General features: G+C 49.8%; 1 protein-coding gene across 1 annotated transcript in view; it reads right to left on the bottom strand.

The window, feature by feature from the left end:
* Positions 1 to 7,399: 7,399 nt before the first annotated feature.
* GALNT13 (polypeptide N-acetylgalactosaminyltransferase 13) overlaps positions 7,400 to 24,255 on the bottom strand; it is an 85,300-nt gene continuing 68,444 nt past the window's right edge. Inside the window, exons 10-12 of the mRNA XM_008501256.2 lie at positions 23,174 to 23,272; positions 14,821 to 14,955; positions 7,400 to 7,544 (exon numbers count right to left, since the gene is read on the bottom strand). Coding sequence (XP_008499478.1) covers positions 7,404 to 7,544; positions 14,821 to 14,955; positions 23,174 to 23,272 — 375 coding nt within the window. The 3' untranslated portion in view covers positions 7,400 to 7,403. The remainder of the gene's footprint in view (positions 7,545 to 14,820; positions 14,956 to 23,173; positions 23,273 to 24,255) is intronic.

The following is a 24,255-nucleotide window of genomic DNA, read 5'->3' on the forward strand; positions in this document are numbered from 1 at the left end:
ATCAATAATGAACTACTTTAATAAATAAATAAAAATTAAAATAAACATAAAAGTCAAAATAAAATGAAACAAAAGATGAGCAATCTCTCCCACTGCTCGTTGCTACCTACCCCCTGCCATCCTGCTGCTGCCAGCCCCGCTGCATCCCGTGGTTATTTAGGGCCGGGCTTGTCCTTTGCTCTCCATCCTTCCCAAACCATCGCCGCAGGGTCCCGATTCCCCCTCCCCGAGCACGCTGCTGCCCCACATCCCGAGTTCCGAACCGGGATTGTCCTGACCACACTGACCCAAAATCCGTCCTGGAAATCCTACTTTTTAATTTCTCCTTTTCCCCGCGCACCCGCCGGGTACCGGTCCGGCTGCGGTTCCGAGCCTCAGCCTGGGCAGGAGATGGACCGGTACCTGCGGGCAGCAGCCGAGGTTAGGGCAGTCCAGAACTGGGGGAAATAAAACCTCACAAAGCCAAAGCCAGGTTCTCACCCCAGCCCGGGGCAGTTCTGCTTTCCCATCGCCTGTGAGCAGCCCCAGAATGCGGGATGGGGAGCCCAGGGAGCAGGGATGGGAGTGGGAGCAGCCCCAGGAGACCTCCCTGCCCCTGGGAATCAGCCTGCAAAGAAATAACCAAACTCCTGGAATGAAATCGGGCTCCCTGCCCCTGGGAAGCAGCCTGCGAGGAAGTAACCAAACTCCTGGAATGACACCGAGCTCCCTGTGGATGGGGCTGCTGCCCCCCAGCAGGGTGGGGATGGAGCTCTGTATCTCCAGCACATCCAAATTCCACATCCAGCCTCAGGCACAGTCTGGAAGGGCGATTTTCTCTGCTGAAACACAGAGAGCTCATTAAATCCGGTGATAAAATGCTCAGTACTCCGCTGACTTCAGCGAGAGCAGCGCCGGGCTGCCAGACACTGCTACAGGAAAAAACAGCACCCACGGTTATCTCTTAAAGGATGGCTTTACACCCAAAATTACATGTAAATGGCAAGTAAACATATTCATTTGGTTTGTTTATTTTTTTTTTCTCTCGGTAGCTGCAGCACTTCAACCTGGCAGGGGCAGGAGCAGGAGCAGGGACGGGAATGCTGCAAATGAAAGAAGGAAAAAAAAAAACCCAACCCAACCTTGTAAATGCAGTTATGCAACGGAACGAGGCATTACACAATTTTCTCTCGGGCTGCTGCTCAGCCCCGGGAGGTTTCGTTTCCCTCTGCACCCCCGGGTCCTGCTCCCCCCGGCAGCAGCCCCAGGGCTCAGGGCGGGCAGGGATGGAGCTGCTGCTGCTGCACCCCCCTGGCACCAAACCCGGGGGTCCCCAGGGAACTGGGGGGTGGTCCTGGCTCCAGCTGTGGGGAAACAGCACGGACTGCTCCTGCAGACAGACAGACAGTCGCTATTATTTTTTTTTAATTATTATTATTATAGCCCCTGGGCAGCTCAGGGGAGATCCTTGGAGACTGAGGATGTGCAGGAGCATCACTGAGAAACCAGTGCGGGATGAAGGGACCAACAGGAACCCAACCAAACGGCACTGAACCTGCCCCAGGAGCTCAGCTGCCCAGGGGTGGGAGGGCAGCAGGCAGAGGTTTGCTTCAGGAAGGGAAAATCTACAAGGAAAAGTGTTCTCCTCCCACAGCAGAGCCAAACTTGTGCAAAACATGCACGCCCCTGCTCGGGCTCGTAATCCTCAGATTTATTCAGAAAGCACTGGAGAGCTAAAGCACAAGGGAGGAAATAGATGCCACCTTAGCTCCTTGTGCTACTCAGAGCTCTCCAAAGTGTTTTTTATGCTGCTTTAAAAGCGTGGGATATAAATCCTTCCCTTCTTTCTGCTGCTGCACTTAAGCAACATCAACAATCTTTACTACAGCTCAAATGAAAATGCTTTCAAACACATTTTCCTCGCTTCCCAAACGTGTTGTAGGAATGCAGAGCTCACACTGCAGCTCCTGGGGCTGCAGCACCACAACAAATCCCCATCCCTGCACATCCAGGTGTGGTGGGAAGGGCAGACACAGGGCCCTGGCGTGGGGGCACAGACACCAAACATCCCAGGAGAAGCAGCAAATAATTTCCAAGGTCATCTCTTTCTGCATCTTGAACATCAAAAAGGAAAAAAAAAACCCCACCAAACCAAAAACCAAACAACCCAAGGCCATAAACAACGTTCTGCTCCTCAGAGCAGTCCCCATGAAGGGCTGATGTGCTGCAGAACTGCCCAGTCCAGGGAGCTGCTTGGTGTTTTCAGGCAGGCTCCAGAGACAGGGCTGAGAAGAGCCCCTGGAGTGGTTTTTACATCTCCATTTTGCACCTGAGCTCAGTTCAGAAGCCCCTGGAAGGCACACAGAGCCCCCCAGTCCCAACTCCCCAGCACCCCAGAGGTGAAACACCAGCCCAGCAGCTCAGTCCCACACCCAGCAGCTCCAGGTCTCCATCCACCACCAGCCCAGGAGGTTCTCTCCAGGACCTTTCCACCTGGGGGATGCTCAGCCAGCAGGGCTGCTCCTGCAGCCCAGGTTTGCCTCTGGAAATGGGGGGTTCAGTGCCAGCAGTAAGGTCTGTGGGGTACCTGTTCCTGGGTGGGGATCTCAGACACCTGGGGAGCCCCTTGCTCTTCTGCTGTGATCCCCCTGCTCCTTTGATGTGTTTCTGCAATTCCAGCAAACTTTGGAGGCAGAAAATAAAAACATATAGTGATGGGTCTCAGTTGTCCTCCTCGTGGGGATCCCCCCATCCCACAGGGAGCACCTGGGCAGTGCCAGCACAAGGGACCTCCAGGGACCCCCAGGCACAGCACCCCCCCTCTGCCTCCAAGCCTTCCCAGCTTACCCAAACCACATGTTTAAAGCCAAGGGAAGGAAGAAAAAAAGACCTTTTTGTACAAAGAGTGTCAGGCATTCAATAATTCACATCCTGACACAGCCTGGTCAGGGTTTCAGTGCTGCTCTCCCCAGGACTAGCTCTGGGGCAGCTGAGGACACAGTGCCAGGAGGAAAAGCACCCCAGAAACCCCCACCCAGGGCCAGGGGGCTGCTTGGACATCTCCTAAAGACCCTGTGGATTCTGACCTCCCCTCCTACTCCTGGGCAGAGGCAGCAGAAACATGCTGCTGTCTCCTCTGACATTAAAAAAAAAAAAATTAACACAAAAATATTTTTTTTCTTCCTGCTGCATGCACTGCAGATGGAATGGCCTGGAAACAAATAAAGAAAATCATCTTTTTTTAAAAATGGCATAAAACATAAAACATCATAGACTCACAGGATGGTTTGGGTGGGAAGGGACTTTACAAGGGACTCCCCCAGTGCCACCCCTGTCACCTCCCCCAGCCCCATCCAACCTGGCATCCTTGAGACCTAAAACCTCTGGACCCAAACAGTGGAAACAGAGTTTGTAAAGGTTTAGGGCCAGCAGAGCTCAGAAGCAGAGATGAGAACACAGCTGCTTAAGGAAAAGGAGTTTGCTTCAATCTGAGCTCTACCATCAGCCCTAATTCTTAACACCTCTGAGAAAAGCAGAAAGAAAATAAAGAAAAATACCTGTGTGTCTGCATGCACCACTCACAAATAGGTATCTGGTGATTCATTTAAGTGACTCCCATACTATAATTAACATGAGCTCTGCAGTTAATTGCATCTCTGCAAAATAGTCTAATAATCAGAGTAGAAACTCCACAGTCATTTTTTTTAATCACACACAGAGTGAGGGATGTTTTGTGTAAACTGATGAGAACCAAACACAAACAAATACCTACAGACACACAGAACTGTTTCACCTGAAGACCTTCTGCCTGCCAAGCCCTGTTGGGAAACCCAGCACTGCCAGCTCCTCCAGAACCCTCTGAACACCCCCTGCAGCTGGTAAGCCTTGATAAAAATATATTTTTAAAGTTTTTTTCCTCCCTGTGTATTTGCAGCAGTGCAGGAGGTGAGCAGTGCTGCTCCTGGGGAAGGAAGGAGAGGATGTTGTTAGGTGAGACCTTCCCTGGGGGAGCTGAGCAAAGGATCCAACAGGGCAGGAGGATGGACTGGGAAACTAAAACTGCTGCTAGAAAAATAACTTAAAAAAACCCAAAACAAACAAAAAACCCAAACCCACAACAAACCAAAACAACAAAACAACCCCAAGACAAACAAACAAAAAAACCTCACCCAACAAAAAAAACCCAACCCAACCCAAAACACACAGAACTCCCCCAAACCAAAACAAACCCATTATCCTTTCCTGTGTTATCTCCGATGTCACCATTTCTTTGTCAGTAACTTCAAGTGACACAGATGAAGGCCAAACCAAAACAAACCCATTATCCTTTTCTTTATTATCTCCAACCTTACCATTTCTTTGTCAGTAGCTTCCAGTCACACAGATGAAGGCTGTGGAACATCTTCCCCACACAACTCAGCATTCTGGGGCTGCTCCCAAGCAGTTTGCTCACTGCCCAGCACAGGGGAGGTGCAGCCCCAGCTGCCCCCAGTGCCCCTGGCACCTCTCCCTGTGCTGCCACGGACTCACCATCCCCTCAGCCTCCTGAGGATTCATCTTCAGTTCTGTTTCTAAATCCTTGGTTTTCAAAATATTCCCCTTCTTCCCCTCTCCCCAGAACTTACCCGGCCACTCCAGGATTCCAGCTCTGACTGGGAGGACCTAAACATGAAGGGATTATAGTGAAAAGCCTGGGTTTTGTTTGGGTTTGGTTTGGTTTTTTTAACCGTAAAAAGAAATTAAGCAGATAAAGAGACAAACACACCAGGATAAAACTAAAGCAGTGTATTTTCATTCTACAAAAAATGTATAAATATTTAACTGTACAGCAAAGAGTACCAGTATACCATTTCAGAACGGTTACAACAGTTAAAATGTGTCATTCTTTATCCACAATCTACTTTTATAAACTTAAATTAAACCTGTGTTCCCCTGCACTCACTCAGGAGCCCTTCCAAGCATTCCCTCCACCTGCCTTGGACATCCCCAAGCAGAATTCCAATGTTTGAGTTATCCTCAAGACCTGGGGGCTCTCCTGAGGTCCTGTCCTGAAGAAGGGCTCACAGAGGGAAAATAATAAAATAAAATAAAATAAAATAAAATAAAATAAAATAAAATAAATACAGCCCAATGGGGGTGGCCACAGAGGGGCCCTGTGGGTCTGGCTGAGAGGCTGGAGGGAAGCACAGACATGGAGAGCTACAGCAACATTCAGACAGGGTTGGGACACCCCAAGGTGCCAGCAGAAAAAAACCAATAAGGTTTTTTTACAGCATTTATGGGTCAAGCTGCTGTCCAGAGGGTTCTGCTGCTGCCAGCCAGCCTTCCCCCTGCTCTCAGTGCAGCAGGAAAAGGCTCAGCCACCACCAGCCCTGTGCCAGCATCACCCCCGAGGCTGGAGCAGAACTGAAACCTGCTCTGGCCAAGGAGGTGACCCTGGATCCAGCCCCTCCAAGGCCATGGGAATACTCACTGTGACTGATGTTTAACAGCTGCTACAGGGCTTTTTTCCCAGGCTGAGCACAATTCCCAGATGCCAGCTCACTCTGCTAGCCTGCAGACCTCCAGCCACCCTTCCTGCTGTCTCAGCCAAGGGATTCTCCTCTTCAGAACCAGAGCATTAACCACTCTGCTCATCCTAAGGAGCAGAATATCCTTTTCTTCAGCTGTTTGGGAGGTTGCCCCTCAAGCCTGGATGGTGGCACATTGCTTACAGCTTGCCACCCCTCCCAGCCACAGCATCAGGAGACCCAGATGGTGCTCAGGCCACCCCCAGCACTGCTGGGACCTTCCAGAGGGTCCAGAGGAGGCACCAGCAGAGCTGCCCCCTCCCATCCATCCCTTCCCAATGCTCCCAAGAGCTGAAGGACCCTCCAACACCTTTCCTTCTGCAATGAGAAGCCAGAGGCAGGTGGGCTGCCAGCACGGGCAGCTGTGCCCATGGCAAAAGCCCTTGGAAAGAAGATGAAAAAAACAATTTCTTGTTGTTTTGGTTTGGTTTTTTCCCTGCATGGAGATGGACATTTGGATTTGTCCGTGGTGTCTGCAAGCTCTTTGATGGAGCAGAATTACAGCTTTCTCTGGGCTTGTGAGCTTTAAAGCTTTTTGGTGGTGGTGTGAAGGTGAGGACTGAAGTGCTTGAGCTCCTTCCAGCAGGCAGGTGGGGCCAGAAGAGCTCCCAGTCCCAGCTAATCCAGGGAACTCCAGCTCCCAGGCATGCACAGCAATCACTTCCCAACTGAGTATCCCTCTGATTCTCATTTAATGATGTGCATCAAGAAAATATGGCTGGATCTATAAATGTATAATACGTACATGTATGACACTATTCATCCAGAACAACCAGAGCATTATACAGAAAATATTGTCATTTGTAACCACCCGGTGCACCAACAGACCTTTGGGAGAGCTGTGAGTGAAACCATGGGAAACCATTTCACCACTTACCCATGGCTGGGGTTGGGGTCTCCTGAACCCTCTGGGCAGTGGGAAGTTACAGCCCCTGCTGCCAGCACGTCCCTAAGAACCACGCCAACAAAACCGTGAAGCCACAAAAATATTAAAAATATAAATAAGCATCTGTCATTGCTCTCAAAGCAAGAACAGCTGGAGGTGTGACCAAGAGTCCATCCAGGGATGCAGGGAGGGCCCAGGGCTGCAGGTCCTGGCTGTCCCCTGCAGGGATGCAGCTGGGATGGAGTTCACCCCATGGCTCAGTCTCCAGCTGTCCCACGTTTTGGCATCTCATCCCCCAGCTGTCAGTCCCAGCCACTTCTCCTCTCATTCCCAAGGACAGTTCCCCCCTGTCTGTTCTCCTCCTCAGCATCATTCCCACATCTGCTGCTGTTTCCTGTTTCTCAGGGCAGCCTCTGATCAGTTTTGTTGCTTTTCCAAACACCGAATCCCACTTTTCCCCCAGCACAAACCACGAAGTTTTTGTCCTGTCCAGTGACTTTCTGCTCAGGATGGTTCTTCACTGAGTCCCACCAGACACAGAAGAGGAGATGTCCCCAGCGGTGGCCAGGGCAGCCCAGCACCAGCACCTCAGCCCAGGAGACATCTCCCAGGATGGTTCCCAGTGCCAGCCAGCCTCCTAAGGCATTTTATACTGGGTGACTTCTCCCGGGGGTGTGTGACCCAGCAAACACCCTCCCTCCCCACCTCTTTGAGGTTGGGTTCATGGTGGTTTCTCTGGACCCAGGCTCCAGCAGGTCGGTGTCTGAGGACAGCACACGAGTTGATCTTTGTAGACTGAGAGGAGCATCCCCTGAGCATCCCCAGGTCCTGAGGGAGACCCCAGCCCAGCCAGGAACAGGAAACCCCCCCAGGACTTTGCTCTGACAGCCGGGCTGTGGGCAGGGCTGCAGGCAGGAGGCAGAGGAGGAGGCAGAGGAGGTGCTGGGTGAGGCTGGGTCTGCCCCAGTTCATGCTCCCAGGGTCATGTTGCGCAGCAGCCACTGCTGGGACCGCCCCTCCACACACTCTCTCATGGTGGGCACCAGTTTGTCCTCCTCGGATGGCTCAGCCAGACACTGGTTGCTGTTGACGTGCCTCAGGGTCAGCTTCTGCAAGAGAGAGAGAAGGGCAGAGCTGCAGGGAGGGCACTGCCCCTGGAAGCCTCTTGCTGGCAGTACCTGGGTACCACTCCTACAGCACAGGATGCCCCAGCTCATCCCTCTCCTCTGCTGACCCCAGTGACAGAGCAGAGGCACAGGAAGGGACAAAGTGATGGCCAGGAAACCTTTCTGCAGGGAAATGTAGGGCTGGGGTGAGGAGGTCCCAGCAAGGTGGGCTCTGCAGGGCAGTGGGAATCCATCTGCCAAGTACCACAGGAGCCATGGGCACGTGGAGAGGGAAACTTGGCTGTTCCCAAGATAAATTTTTCCTTCCTGGGGACACCTTTCCCTTTCTACTCATACCACATGGCGTTGTGTTTCTGAGGAACCAGAGAGCCAGAAGGGAAATAGAACTTTTTTTTTTTTTTTTTTTTTTTGAAAAAGGGATCATTGCCTGTTCCAAAGCATTGGGAGAACAGAGCAGGAGGAGATCCAGGGCAGCAGAGCCCAGGGCTGGGTACAGATGAAACGGGGCAGGCAGACACAGAGCTGACCTGCTCCAACAGCTCCATGTCCTTCCCGTGCTGGGGACCCCAGAGCTGGATGCAGGATGCCAGGGGGGCCTCAGGGGACCAGAGGAGACAGATCCCTCCCTCTTCCTGCTGGCCATGGAGCCCAGGACAGGGTGGGCTCTCTGGGCTGCCAGAGCACATTCCCACTCATCTCCATCTCCTCATGAGCCAGCACACCCCAGTCCTTCTCCTCGGGCTGTTCCCCCCCCCTCAGCCTGTACCTGTGCTTGGGACTGACCCAGCTCAGGGGAAGGACTCACACTTGGTTGGCATGGGCACAGTTCTGAGATCTGCCCAGCTCCCTCTGGGTGCCTTACCTTCTCTCCAGCATCTCAGCACACCACCCAGCTTGGTGTCACCAGCATCAATCCCCCTGTCCCTGCTGCTGACACCCCCTGTCCCCGTGCCAACCCCTGGGGAACACCACGGTCCCCATGGCATCAGAGCCATTGGCCACAACTCTGAGAGTGACCCCCCAGCCAATTCCTTACCCACCAACAAGAACCCTGCCCCAGCAAGAAAAACCAAGGGAAGGGGGGGGGGTGCAGGAGGGAACCTCCTCTGCAGATCCCCCACGGGCACATCAAACCCCAGGAACAACGTGGGGAACCAGGATGGGTGGCACAGACCTGCAGGATGCTGGAAAGGATGCTGGAGGAGGGGGAAAGGATGGGCCAAGGCCAGGGCAGCAGAGCCTGAGCCCCAGAGCTGCCTCCCACCTGTGTGAGCACAGCCAGAGCACAGTAATCACCCCCTGCAGCTGAAGCTGGGCAAATAAAGGATAACTTCACCAACATTTAGCAACTGCCAGGAGGGGCTGATGCTAAAAACCACCATTTCTGGACGTTTGTGTTTCAAACCCCCAGACTATTATTCTCTGGTGCTGCATCCCAGCTGCTGGGAAATGTCCCCACTGCCAAGGCCTGATGTGGTTTTATCTGCAGCCCCCAGCACCCCCCCCTCAGCAGCTTGGCCTGAGAGCTGAGCTCCTTGCAGGAGGAGCCTGCAGCTCTGGTACCAAAGCACCCAGGGGCCCCTGGATGTGTGCTCAGTGATGAGTATCAGGCATTTTTCCCCCTCTAATTACCAGAGGAAAGAATTAGTAGTGCTAACAGAAGTAGCTTGTTTACTAAATAGCACTGCTGAAAGCACCACTGATTCCTCACTTACCCTGCTTTAAGTGCAATTAAGCTGCTATCATTTTCTGCTATAACCAGAAATGCAAACAAGTCTAAAAATGCTGCTCTTGCCTTCCTCAGCTGTTCCCTTTTATTCAGTGTATAATTTCATGCTAGATTACCATATAATTGGGATTTCCAACCATCTCATAGATTTTTTTTTTCCTTTCTGTGTTCTATCATTACTTGCACTATTACAAATAGAAAAGGAAAAAAAAGGCTTCTTTTGCTTGGAAAACAATTAATTACCAGGCAGGGATGCTCAGCCAAGGCAGCACACAGCTGAGCAGCTCTGGTGGGGGAAGGCTCTGAATTTGGTCAATGTTTTGGGATTATCTGTTGACAAATTGGAAATTATCTGTGATTAAAGCCTCCCAGATTGCATGACTGGGAATCTGCAAAAGGGAATTTTCAGAAGAATACTGTGCAGCTGGTATCATTCCTCTGTCTTGAAACAGGGACCAAACCTGCAGCTCTCACAATCACACTGACATCAGCAGCTCAATTCATCTAAAATTTGGTATAGAACAGAATCACAGAATTGTTTTGGTTGGTAAAGACCCTTAAGATCACCAGGATCTCATTATTACCATTATTAATAACTACATAGAACTAAATGCTAATAACTAAATGTAACTTAATAATTAAAAATAACTAATATTCTACAATAACTAGTACTAACCACCCATATATGCTATTCTAGAACAACAAGCACTAGCATTAAACAAGCAGCTGGGAAAGGAAGACAGGAACTGAGTGGAGTTGGACAGGCAGGGATCAGAGAAGCATTTTCCTGGGAAAAGCTCCCATCACTCCACGGAACGTTTGCTTTTTGTTTCATACCAACCTCCAACCCCTTGTGTTAAAGGAAATAGTCAGTGGGGCTGTAAAAAATCTTTTTAAAGACTTCCAGCCTGGTGTAGTTCCTCAGCAGCCAGGTTTGCAGGGGGCTCCCATCACAAGCCTCCACCGTGGGGCCCCGGGTGCCATCCTCTATCCTGCCCAGGGTGAGGCAGGACTGGGTGATGACATGCAGAAATGTGTGGGTCTGCACGACAGAAAGAGGGGAAAAGTGACACAAAACCAACCAGGAAAGGGGCAGCCATGGGGGGAAGCAGGGGCTGAGCAGAGCCCTGCAGTGCTGAAGCAGACACAGGGGCTCTGGGGGGATGAGCAGGGGAGCCCAAGCAGCACCCAATTCAGAATATCATGAATTGAACCCTTACAGGTGAGGGGAGAGGAATCTTTTCACTCCCCTGCATCCCAGCCTGGCTGCTGCCCCCCACCCTGCCCTGTCCCTCTTTGAGCTTTGGTAAGGGAAGAAGTGATGCACCTAGAAAGAGGCCACTAAAAATACCAAGAAAAATGTCCTTATAATGTCACTTTGAGTAACCAGCAGGAACATCAATGCTTGTTTTTGTTTCCTTCTGTCTTGCTGCCTCATGTTCCCCCCTGTCTGCTGTGCTTTGAAGGGAACATGGGTACATAAATAAATTACTCCCAACATGACCATCTCTCTAGCCTGCATGTTACTATCGTGTTAAATGCCTAAATTTAGGAGATTCTTCACCTGGGTATAAACAGTGCTAAACATTACTGTGGTGTTCAGACCACAGCCTCTTCTCTGCTACATGAGCCAGCAAGTTTAACTTCTGTAACAGAAGTGGGAGATCATTTTGTCCCCTTCAGTGGTTTTATTGCACATTACTTTCCGAGGGGGTCATAAAACAACCTGCACTGCAAGTTTTCCCTCCTTGTTTGTAAAGAACTGAGTCCTCCCAGCTACCCAGCAGTCAGACTGGGCTTTACAGGACCAGATGAATTACTGGCCACAACCTCAGTGAGTAGAAGTTAATTGGTAGAAGTTAATTGATTGCACCCAGGGCAGCTGGTCCACAACCTGAACAACAGGAGCAGTCTCTAGGTCTGCCATGGCCTGAAGGATGCAGCCCTGGAGATGATGGAAGGTGATGGAGCACCAGGAAAAGGCCCAGCACAAGAAAGGAGCCAGGGGGTTATGTTACCCTGTCCATGAGCTCCTCTGCTCCCCTGCCACTGCTGCTGAGATGCTGGGGATGTCTCTGTCCCCTGCTCTCCCTGTTCTGTCCCACCCCAGCAGCCTGAGCCCCCCACAGCCCCCAGGGAGGGTTGGAGCATCCTGGGACAGGTCCCCTCCCAGAGCAGAGAGGGAGAAGCAAGCCAGGGGCTACTCCAGGGACTGGCAGGGGGGCTGCAGCTCTTCCCACACTTACCTCAAAGCTATATTCCCATTTACCAACGTACTGAGGGAACGGGGAGTAAAGAAAAATAAAAAGGAAAGTGGAGTCAAACAGTGGGTCAAGAAACATTATTGCCAAGCCCCCTTTGCACCTCTGAATGGGAACTCTGCACAGACATGGGGTTTACTGACCAAAACCAGGTGTTTACTGACCAAAACTGCACCAGCCCAACCCCCTCTATGTGTTATTCACCCCGAAGGAAATGAAACTATTTCCTACCAGATGGGGCATATTTACAGCATTGGTTTTGGGGTTTTTTTTATTTTTTCCCCTGACATCACTGGCCTGTGTTACACACCATGCTCTGTCCCCACAAAAAGAGAAAAAAGGAAAAGGAACAGGAACAGTAAAAGGAAAAGGAAAAGGAAAAGGAAAAGGAAAAAGAGAAAAAGAGCAAGAGCAAGAGAAAGAGAAAGAGGAAAAGAAAAAGGAAAGGGAAAAGGAAAAGAGAAAGAGAGAGAGAAAGAGAAAAAGAAAAAGAGAAAAAGAAAAAGAGATAGAGAAAAAGGAAAAGGAAAAGAAGTTAACAACAGACGTCATTCCAAGATATAAAAACATTCAGGAAAATGTGTTCCAACATGCTGTAAGCAGTGTGAGGCATTAAAAGCCACTTTGCATCAGCACCAGAGAGCCATCACCTCCTGCCAGCAGGTTCCTTCACTTTCTGGTCCCTTCAATCCAGCCTCTGCCCCCCCACTCTGTGCTCTCAGGTTTCTTTATGGAGTTGCTGGGCAGTGACCCCAGGGATGAGCACCCAGGGATGGGATGGGATGGGATGGGATGGGATGGGATGGGATGGGATGGGATGTGACAACACCCCCTGCCAACACCAACTGAAACATTTCCACTGGCCAAGGTGAGAGCAGGAGCTCAGACATTCCCTTCCAGAACACAGGACTCCTCCACCCTTCTTTAATTTCTAACCCCACATCCTGTTCTGTAATGCCACCCCCAGTGGCAGCCTGCTCACAGTCCTGTGCTCTGCTCATCAGCAGCTCCTCAGTCACAACTGCTTTTTGCTTCATTACAAAGGATTTAAAACTCAGTTCTGTGCTGTTTCTATGCTTCTTTCCCAAAGCTGTACACACCCTGGCAATCCTTGGGGTGTTCCTGTGACCCATAAAGGCCCCATCAGCAACTCAGCTGAGACACAATGCAAACCATGTTGCCATCCAGCTACTCCTCAGTTCCTTGGTTTTGAAAATAAACAGAAATGCTGGATTACCTGAGAGAACTGTTGTATTAAGGTATGGATAAATCCTTGGGAAAGACTTTCTGGGATTTTTAATATATGATTCAGAGGAAGTGGATTATTGTAGGAGATTCAGCAGCAGCACAGGAACCAAAGATTCAGTAAGAGAATGTGAATCAAAGAAAATTATCTGAAGATCTCCTGATTATTCTTAAAATTATCTCAAGATCTGCTGACAAATCCCTTTCTATGAGTGTTTGCATTTCTCATTTCACCTCTCCATGCAGCCAAGGCACTCGTGTCCCTTTTCCAGCCTTAACTCCTAAATCCCTTCGCCAGGAGCAGGGATGGGCTCTGTAACCCCCTAAAATCACCTCTGTTCTCATGCTGAGGGTTGATTACTACACAATAAACATACCCTAAATAATTTCCCTTTCTGCCAGCCCCGGGCAGCCTGTGAGCTGAATGTTCACAGAGCAGAACTGTTCAAAAAACCTTCTTGTCAGTAAATAAAAGGGCAGATCATGGAAAGGGCTGTGTCCCATCTCCAGAGCAAACAGCTCAACAGTTGTCTTGGAGATCCCTCACAGGAAAATCGATGGTGTATTTCTTTTTTATGAGCTCCATCTAATGGCTGGTTCTGTCCTTACAGGGCTGCTCAGGTGGTGCCAGGGGGCATCTCACAGTGTGGGTCCTGTGCCAGCAGCCCAGGAGAGCTGCTCAGGTTGGGGGAAAAGGAGCTTTCCATGCAAGAGGTACAAGCAGCTATTTCCAGGAAATGTTGGAAATCCTTTTCTAGAAGACCTGAGCATCATTTAAAGACACCAGCACTTCCCTGGCTGTGCAGCCATGGTGTGATTACACCAGGACTAAATCAGCCACTGCTGGAACTGCTCAGAGGAGAAATTCTTTTTTTGTTCCTCACACCCAAAAGATCCAAAGGAAAGCAACTGGCAGCATATATATATAGATATATATTTTTTTTTTCCCTCAGGCAGGATTCTCTCCACACTTCTGGTGGAGAAGGAGCATTTTGTGAGGATTTGTGTCCTGGGCCACCCACACAAAGGGTGAGAGCTGAGGGGAGCTAGAGCATCCCCTTACCTGCTCTTGAGAACAACCTAAACCTGATTAAAACCCAATTATCATCTGCTTGCAGACAGGAACCAAAGGTGGAGGGAGGAGCTCAGATCTCAGGTGCTAATTGCAGGTATGAACCTCCTCAAAAATCCCTACAAATGGCCCAAATCCTCATCCCTTTTGGGTAAGAAGAAAAATAACCTCCTTTCCTAAAGAGCGAATTGGTTTGAACTCGAATGTTAAGCTCAAGAATGGATGAAAAGTTCCCAAGTTTCTTGCACCTCAAGGGGAAGTGTGGGTGGTTGTTCCCTCCGTGGCAGCTCAGCAGCAGGTCTGGAAGCTTTTGTCCTCCCAAAATGGGTCAGAAAGATCCTGTCTGGAGGCAAATGCCAACACCCCTGGCTGCGTTTCACCCTGCCAAACTCCACCTTCCCATTTCAAAGCGAAAGCTGAAAGTGAATGCTGTAATTTTCAGCTGTTCTGCTCTACCTCACTTGGAAAGAAGAATTATTTGGCTATAAAATACTGGGATCTTTTCTCATTTTTTGTATTAACTCTGCAAGCTCCCCTTAACTGCACTCCCTGAAAGCCCAGAGGAGCCACTTCCCACCCCTGGCAGGGTCAGGCAGGGAAGGTGCCTGGGACAGGGAAAAGGATCCAACACAACTGAAATCCAGTAATGTTGAAGACCCGGCAGAAATAAACTGGAAAAGTGAAAAATAAATCCATTTTGTTTTCTGCTTCATTTACAGAAAAAGATGCAGAGTGCTTCTCAAGGTTTGGCAGAATGCAGGGCCATGGCAGATGCTGGCAATCAGCTGGTGGGGGTTCAAAATAACAATTGGCTTTTTCTCTCCCCTCTAAAACTGACATTTTGTGGAAAGCTGAATTCTTTTGCAGTCCCAAGGCTGTGGCAGGGCAGGAGAACCCAGCAGCACCCATGTCCCCAGGGTCCCCATCCCTGGGACGCTGCCCCGTGGGTACCTCAGCATCGTATTCCCAGAGCTGGTTCCCCCTCATGTGGTGGCACTTCAGCATCAGGACGGGGCCATTCAGCCTGGAGACATCCAGGCACAGGTCATCTGTACGGATCTCCTTGTCAGCAGTGTAGGAGAACACCTGGAAACAGGAGAAGGGAGCAGGAAAGACAAGAGTCAGACAAATCCTGACTGGATCTGCTGGTGCAGAACCCACATCACTTCCATTCCTGGGGAGCAGAACCACTTTCTTCTCCTGGCAGAGCTGGTGGTGCCGTGGAGGGCACAGGAGTTCCATGGAAGTTCCTCCACACCTGTGGTACATCAGGGAGCCAGAGAGTGCCAGGCTGGGTTGGGTTGAAGGGACCTTCCTGGGTCCTCCAACCACACAGGATGCTCAGAGCCCCATCCAACCTGGCCTGGGATGTTCCCAGGGATGGGACATCTCCCACCTCTCTGGGCAACCTGGGCCAGAAATATGTTCAGGAAAAAAAAAATAAATTGAAACAACCCTCCCATGAAGCCAAACACTATGCTGATGCTCAGCTCCCAAGCTACCTCATGAATATTCCATAGGAAAACCTTTCAGGAGGAGCTTTGGTTTTTCTTTTTAAGATCTTAGTGACTGGCAGAGTACTGGACTTATTTACCTGCTGCCATGTTAGAGCTGGGGAAAGGGACACAGTCACATCATTTCAGAGTCTGAAAATCACTGCTGCCATTGGAAGCCCAAAGTCTCTCACCCCAAGCACAGGTTGGGGTAAGAATCTCACCCTGTGAACACCTTGAGAGAGTTCATCTTCTGCTGGGCTCCTGGGGGAGAGATTTATCCACTGCCACCTATCCTGGGACAACTCCTGACTCTGATTTTCAACTTGTGTTGGTTTTGTACAATGAACATATTTGCATCAGGCACTCAGCTCCCAGCCCCAGAGATGTTTGTAGCCCAGAGATGTTTGTAGCCCCAGAGTGATGTTTGTAGCCCAAAGAGATGTTTGTAGCCCCAGAGAGATGTTTGTAGCCCCAGAGAGATGTTTGTAGCCCCAGAGAGATGTTTGTAGCCCAAAGAGATGTTTGTAGCCCCAGAGAGATGTTTGTAGCCCAGAGAGATGTTTGTAGCCCAAAGAGATGTTTGTAGCCCCAGAGAGATGTTTGTAGCCCCAAAGAGATGTTTGTAGCCCCAAAGAGATGTTTGTAGCCCAGAGAGATGTTTGTAGCCCCAAAGAGATGTTTGTACCCCAGAGATGTTTGTACCCCAGAGATGTTTGTAGCCCAAAGAGATGTTTGTAGCCCCAGAGAGATGTTTGTAACCCAGAGATGTTTGTACCCCAGAGAGATGTTTGTAGCCCCAAAGAGATGTTTGTAGCCCAGAGAGATGTTTGTAGCCCCAAAGAGATGTTTGTAGCCCAGAGAGATGTTTGTAGCCCCAAAGAGATATTTGTACCCCAGAAAGATGTTTTCTTCTGTGCTGTATGGAAAGCAAATGCTTATATATATATATGTTTTTTAAATGTATTTCCATTTGCATATTTCATCTTTGCTAACTGCAATACACCATTCCATTTTATCTTTTGAAAGAATTAGTGATGTCTGAATTAATGATTACAGAAGATGGGTTTGAAAAAACGCTGCCTTAAGAAAGCAAAGTGAATGCTAATTAAGACAATGTTAAATTAGCAGGCTAGCATTTTGCTTCCATTCCTATTAATTATAGATATAATTATAGCAACATCACATAAAAATAAGAGGGTGAGGAACAACATGTTGCACTTTATAGCTAACTAAACAGTGTTAGCTTTTTATTTTCTCCCTTGGCAGCCTGGCAAGAGAGGGGATGCTCCAGCATCAGGAGAAACATTCCTGGGGGGGTTTTTCCCCCCACTCCATCCCTCCCCAGAAGAGGTGAAGCAAGGCCCTAAGACATTCATAAAACAGGCAGCAGGGAAGTCCCTGGAATGCCAAAACCCAACATTCTCCCAAGGGATGCAGCACTTCCCCCAGACACTCAGACACTCTCACTCTCCTGCTTTTCTGGGGAGCTGATCAAACGCAAAGGAACTGAGTATTTCCCACCAACACCTTGGCAGTCAGAATCCTGAGAGATTCATTGCCTACAGGGAGGAGCAGGGCTTTCTGTAGGAGTTAATGGACTTCATATTTATTATTTTTACTGTCCTGTATTACCACACTGCATGCAGGAAGCTCAGAGGCAGAAGTCAGAGCTGGGAAGGCAAAGCTCCAGCAGAGCTGCTGCTCCAGAGGGGCTGGGACCCCCCTCCTGCCACTGGCAACCCCAGCACATCCTTAAGACTCCTCCTGGTGCTAAAAGGAACTATCAGAGTATTCCTCCTGGGGAAAGCCTGAGAAACTCATCAGCTTGTTCAGCACCAGAAAAGTGCCAAGCAGCATCATTAACTGGAGATCAGTAGAGTGGAATGCAAATATAAATCATGTAAATGTAAACATAAATATAAACATAAATACAGATATAAATGTAAGTATAAATATGCTGCCATAGTCCATGGCCAGAAGTTTCCACTCCCATTACCTGCTTGAGCTTTTCTTTGGAAAACAGTCAGCCAGGATATTCTATCAACTCGTAAGACACCTAACACTGAGAATATTCTCCTAAGCTCCCACTTTATACTTCCTTATGTGGAACTAAATCTTAAGGATGCACCTGTGCACGTGAGGAAGAAGCCCAGCAGGCAATAAGGACAGCTATAAACTGGGCAGAACTCAGCACAGGAAAATCTAATTTATTCTGACAACCACTTTTATTATCTATGGGACTCCCAAAGATACATTTTGAACTCACCTTTCATAATTGATTTTAAATATTCTAATGAAAGGTGCAAGGAAAGCACTTTCATTCCCCTCCTGAAACCTTGTGCAGAAGAGGAAGGTGGAAGCAGATTCCCACCCCACCACCCAGACAAGGTCCAGGACTCAAAGCTTCATCACCAGTCAAGTCCCAAAGACTTGGATATTTCCTGTTCCCTCAAATCCCTCTTTCTCCAGGCCACTTCAGCTCCTGAACAGACCCCAAACAGCCACCCAGGGAAGGCACCTCCTGGCACAGCCTCTGCATTTCCCCCAAAGGGACTTTGGGGTGCTGGGTGTTCCACAGGCAGCTCCATCCCTGCCAGAGAAGAAGGGCACTAATGGTGTGGAGGGGAAAAACCCAGTTCCAACCCCCCCTGTCCCAGAGCAGCTCTTTGGGAGCTCTCTCATCAGGGCAGGGAACACCAAATTCTGTGGCCAGGACCCTGCTGCAGGTTTGGCACTGGGCACATCCAGCCCTGGGTAATCCCAGGTGATTTATAGAACAGGTTTTAGGTTTTGCTGCTCCAACAGTTTCTGTTGACCCTGAAGAAAGATACTTAACCCTGCATTCCACCAGGAGGATGTCAAATGGGTAATCTTCAGTTTACTGGTGCCCAGCTCAGAGCCCCTGAAGAGCTCATGGGATTCTCTGGGGCCACTTTGGAAATCAGGATCAGATTTACTGCTAAAGAAGAGGGTAGGGTATGATCTTAATGCCATGATCTTCATGCCATGATCTTTATGCCATGATCTCCATGCCATGATCTTTATGCCATGCAAGTAAGTGCCACATGACCCAGGGAATGGTAGAGACCCTTCAGAAGTGTCAGAAGTGACTTTCACACCCTGGAAAGGTCACATCAAGCTTGTCTTTAGCCCCTAACCACCAGGGCCAAGGATTTCTTTATTCTGGAGTTTCTACTCCCAAGGAGTGAAACTCTGAGATCCAGGGTGGTTCCCTGAGACCCAGAGAAACACTGCAGTGTCCAGCAGCCACCACATCCTGAGGTCACCCAACTCTCACCAGGACATGTGGGTGTTCTGCTGGTTTTGCTTTGGGATTTCATGCTTTTCACCTGCACCCAGGAGGTGCTGCTGCTCCCAGGATCTCCCAACACTCATTACACCAAGTTACACCAAGTTCTTCCAAGAGGCACAGCAAGCACTTGTATCCTTCATTTCCTCTACTGCAATGTCCCACACCTAATGACAATCTTCCCATGTTCCCCTGGGGGTTATTTCTGCCCATTTAAAGCAGCAGCAATCCAGTTTTTTCCCTAAGCTCTGAAAAGAAAGCATTATTCTCACTCTGGCTGTGCTAACTAAAAGCTCCTGTTATTTAACATGCAGGCATGGCTGCTTTGTTCCCTTTTAATCCCAGTTATTAGACTGGTGCTGAAGAACACCGAGGGCTCTGTTGTGCTGCACTCTGAGCAAACCCAGAGTACCAGACAGTCCCTGTCCCAGAGGTTTCTCACCTCAGCCCATAGGAATGATGTAAAGGCTGCAAAGGGGAATCATAGCTCAGCAAAATGGGCTAACAAAACACAAGCAATAACTAGTTTTATTCATAATGGCTCTGTTCAGAAGATGAAAAGCTGCAGCAAAAGCCAAGTCAGGGAAAACAGGAGATGGTAGGAGGTGAAAAAGGCAGTAAGAGCAAAGAAGGGCTGAGTTACTTTCTGATAACCCCTTATGAAATCTAGTTCTTACCTAAGACATCACAATTCATAAAATCAAAGCACTAAACTTGCAGAGCCTCTGAGGGGTGCCGTGGTTTCCTCAAAGCTCTCAGAGATTCTTTGGTCTGAGCTCAGCTGCCCAGTACTGCTCAGCTCCTCCCTTTGGGCATAACCTCTGCCAGCCAGAGGAACAGAATCATAGAATCATAGAACTGGCTGGGTTGGAAGGGACCTCAGAGCTCATCAAGTCCAACCCTTGATCCACTCCCCCCGTGGTTCCCAGCCCATGGCACTCAGTGCCACATCCAGGCTCTTTGGAAATCTCTCCAGACACGGAGAATCCACTACTTCCCTGGGCAGCCCATTCCAATGCCTGATCACCCTCTCCAGAAAGAAATTCTTTCTCATCTCCAACCTAAACCTCCCCATGGCACAACTTGGAGACCCTGCCCTCTTGTCTTGCTGAGAGTTGCCTGGGAAAAGAGCCCAACCCCCCCCTGGCTCCAACCTCCTTTCAGGGAGTTGCAGAGAGTGATGAGGTCTCCCCTGAAGCCTCCTCTTCTCCAGCCTCAACACCCCCAGCTCCCTCAAGCCCTTCCTCACAGGAATTCTGCTGGATCCCTTCCACAGCCTCCTTGCTCTTCTCTGCACCTGCTCCAGCACCTCAAGCTCCTTCCTGAGCTGAGGGGCCCAGAACTGGACACAGGACTCAAGCTGTGGCCTCCCCAGAGCTGAGCACAGGGGCAGAATACCCACAGAATAGCCCCAAACTGAAGGTTTTGCTGTGTTCAGTTGTGTGCATGGAGCTGAGCAGCTGCAGGGGATGAATTAGCAAACTAAAAATGTAAAATGCAGGTTTTCTGCATGAGCCTTCTGTGGCCAAAGCATCAGGTGTGATCAGAGGGCTCTGCTGCCACCACCCCTGGGTTTGTCCTGTGTGTCCCCAGGGGCTCCATCCCTGCCTCTCTGCTCCAGCTCTGGCAGGGATACCAACACAGGAAGGATTACTCAGTGTTACAGCAGCTTTCCATCATGGAAACCTCTCCCAACAGCTCACATTTTTCTACCCACTCCCAGAAGCAAGCAAATGACCGTGGCACACCAATGAATTCTCACAGACTTTACCCATTATTTTCCTGCACACTGCAGCACAGAAAGTGTTTGAAAGGCATTTGAAAATATTCACATTTCCTGTGAAGGGCAAGGGATGGGAGCTCTGTGAAACAGCAGTTTCTGAAAGACCCATTATTTGCAGCTAACTGGGGGAAAAAACTCAACCCTGTAACAATTCTCCTGTCTGCACTGAGGGTTTTTTTCTGAGTCAGAACTTGGTGCAGAGAAGGGATCCCCATCCCCCTGCAGCCTGGCAAACATCCTGTCCCTTCTGCTCTCCCCCTGCCCTGCCTGGGCTCACACCAAGAAAACTCCTGGCTGAAGCAATTCCACATTTATTAGAAAGAAACCCTGGCAAACCCCAGGATCCTTCTCCCACCTGGAGCTGCCATGCACACAACAGCCCTGGCAGCCAGGGCCAGGAGCTCTGAGCTGGCTGGGGAGAGAATTTATAGTATGATTCAACCATTTGGGTTGGAAAAGACCCTTGAGACCCAGCATGAACCCAGTACCACACCTCCCCATCTTTGGGAGCCCTGCAGGGACCCTTGGATAGCTGTGAGGTGTCCCTGCCCCAGGCTGGGTGGCTCCTGGGCTCTACAGAACCAGGTATTCTTATTATTATTATTATTATTATTATTATTATTATTATTATTATTATTATTATTATTATTCCTGCTCTAGTCTGAAGCAGTTTTTTGCTCCTCAGCTCTTTCTGCAGCCACACAAATCACAGCCCCAGCACTTACAAGCCTCAGCTCAGTTCTGATCTCTCATGAAGCTGAATTTAATGAAGATAACTTCCAATGGGAGGTGTGCAGGAGCAGTGCAGGATGAAGGATGCTCTGCATGCCCAGGACAGACACAGAGGCAGGGACAGGAGTCCCTGTCCCTCAGGTGTTTGCACCCATGGTGTCTGCCTGATGGGAGAGGTACAAAGGAGGCTGGGGACAAAATTTATTTAGGTTTGAGGCATACTGGCTTCAGAAGGTTCAGAAAGAATGGGAACATCCATCAGTGATCAGGGGTTCTGTAGGCTACAGAGTCCACAGAGTGCCCAGGGATTCAGGGGCAGAACAGGAGAAAGGTTTTTCCAAAGGCAAAGCAACCCAAGAAGCAGGGAAAGGAGGGTAAACTGTAGGTGGGAGGGAAAGGAAGAGGTGGCAGCAAGTTCTGATGGGAGGGAGATGGGGCAGGGACACTGCACGGATGTGTTCCCAAGCATGGGGGCAGGAGCTGCCACAACTCACCAGGTTGGGGTTTTTTTTAGGTATTTTTGCACTCAGCAGTGGCACAAGGAGCTACAGCACTGCCAGGGACCTGGGTACTCCCAACACACCCAAAGCAGAAGGAAAACACCTCACACCCCCACTGCTCCCATTTCCATCCACGGGAAAAACCCCTTAATTTGCATGAGGGTTTTGTTTATCCTCTGGATATTATATATATAAATATATATATATATATATCCTCTGATATCCTCTGAATATTTATATTTTTCATACACACTGCAGTGAGATGAACTCAGCCACAACTCACACAGAGGCTTACCCTTCCAGTTAAAAAGATTCTTTTCCCCTCAGTGCCAAAAAAAAAATTAAAATTCAGGCTGAAGTTCCCTAACGTGAGTATCTGAAGCTTTAAATGCATCCCTCTGCAGCCTGAGAAGCAGGAAGATGTTTAATATATCCAATATATTCACTGGACCTACAGCTATGCACTGATGTGCTTTCCAGATTTCCAGCTGGTACTCCAGGACCTTTCTGAGCCCTCCTGAACTCTTGAGCTCCAAGTCCCCAGCATGTTGGAGCTCCCACCATTTCCTACCTGCTGCTGCTTTGGGGTTTTTGACAGGGAACCAACACACCTGAGCTGGAGCTGCACTGACTGAGGACACCAGGATGAACCCAGAGGCTCCCCAGGACCCCTCATCTGTACCCCTGGCTCTACCTGATGCATCCAACCCCCCCAGACCCAAACCAACCCCCCCCAGACCCACACCAACCCCAGATCCAAACCAACCCCCCCCAGACCCACACCAACCCCAGACCCACACCAACCCCCAGACCCACACCAACCCCCTCCAGACCCAAACCAACCCCCAGACCCACACTAACCCCAGACCCACACTAACCCCCAGACCCACACCATCCCTCCCAGACCCACACCAACCCCAGACCCACACCGACCCCCAGACCCACACCAACCCCAGACCCAAACCAACCCCCACACCCACACCAACCCCAGACCCAAACCCAACCCCAGACCCACACCAACCCCAGACCCAAACAAGCCCAGACCCAAACCATCCCCCCCAGACCCAAACCAACCCCCCAGGCCCACACCAACCCCAGACCCAAACCATCCCCCCCAGATCCAAACCATCCCCCCCAGACCCAAACCATCCCCCAGACCCAAACCATCCCCCAGACCCAAACCAACCCCCCCAGGCCCAAACCAACCCCCCCCAGACCCAAACCAGCCCCTCCAGACCCACACCAACCCCCAGGACCCAAACCCAACCCCCATGACCCAAACCACCCCCCCAGCCCCACACCAACCCCTCCCCAGAGCAGGACAGAAACGAAGCCACAGCTCCCAGTGAATTCACAGCTCTGGGTGATTTCCAATCAGTTTTCCCCCAAACTGCTCTTCCTGCAGCAGACTGCAGCAGTTACTGCACAAATCACACTTTTTTATTTTTTCCTCTTTTTTTTCCTTTTTTTTTTTTCCTTTTACCTGGTTTCCTCCCATGCCATGGCAGTTGAAGATTCCCACTTTCTCATTTTCCTTGCGGCCCATGTTGTCCAAACACTGGTTGGTTTCAACGTTCCTGATCTGTAGGAAGAAAGAGATTAAATGTTCCTGGAAAGAAAAGAAAAGAAAAAAAAAAAACAAAAAAAAAGCCAGCAAATGTCAGATTTGTGCAGAAAAAACAGCGTCAGTGTGGGAGAAAGTACATCAGCTCTGCATGCAGCTACACGAGTGGATTTTAACTTGCAGGTTGTAGATGTGTCACACTCCCCAAAGAAAATGAAAATCATTACAGAGAATGTAATGAGGTTTTTAAAATTACATTTAAAGTTTAAGGATGAAAAAGAAAAACCTCACTCAGTGCCCTGTGCTTTGTTTAACAAATACTAAAATAAAATAAAATAAAATAAAATAAAATTAAATTAAATTAAATTAAATTAAATTAAAAAAACAACCTTAAAAAAAAAAAAACCCACTTTGACTCCTAACCAGTGCAAACCCAATGGGCTGCCCAGGATGGGCACTGCTGCTGCCCCAGGAGAAACAGAGCCTGGGAGCAGCTCCCCAGCCCTGACCAACCACAACCCAAAGTTCTGCAGCTCCTCCTCAGAACCCATCTGTCCCCAGAGGAGAACAAACCCCTGGACATGGCTGGAGAAGAACCCAGCTGTGCAGCCAGGGGCATCAAACCCCTGCAGCTCCCTCTGAGAGGAGGAGCAGGAGGAGCCCCAGTGCCCCCCAGAGCTCTGCTGGGTCCCAGTCCCCCCGTGCTGGGTTCCTGCAGCCTGCACAACCCCAGCAGGGACATTCAGAGCCTTTTTCCCAACCCTGCTCAGGTACCTGCCAGCACAGTTCTCCTCTTCCCCTCCTCCTCAGCCCCACGGGACCTTTTCCTTCCTTACCTTGTGTCCAAAGCCAGATGCACCCCCAGCTCATACCCCCAGAACTGGAGAATCCCAGGTTTTAAGGGATCTTAAAGCTCCCCCAGTGCCCCCCCTGCCATGGTCAGGGACCCCTCCCACAGCCCAGGCTGCTCCAGACCCCATCCAACCTTCAACACTGCCAGG

The sequence above is a fragment of the Calypte anna genome, chromosome 7 (genome assembly GCF_003957555.1).
Source record: "Calypte anna isolate BGI_N300 chromosome 7, bCalAnn1_v1.p, whole genome shotgun sequence".
Classification (NCBI taxonomy): Eukaryota; Metazoa; Chordata; class Aves; order Apodiformes; family Trochilidae; genus Calypte; species Calypte anna.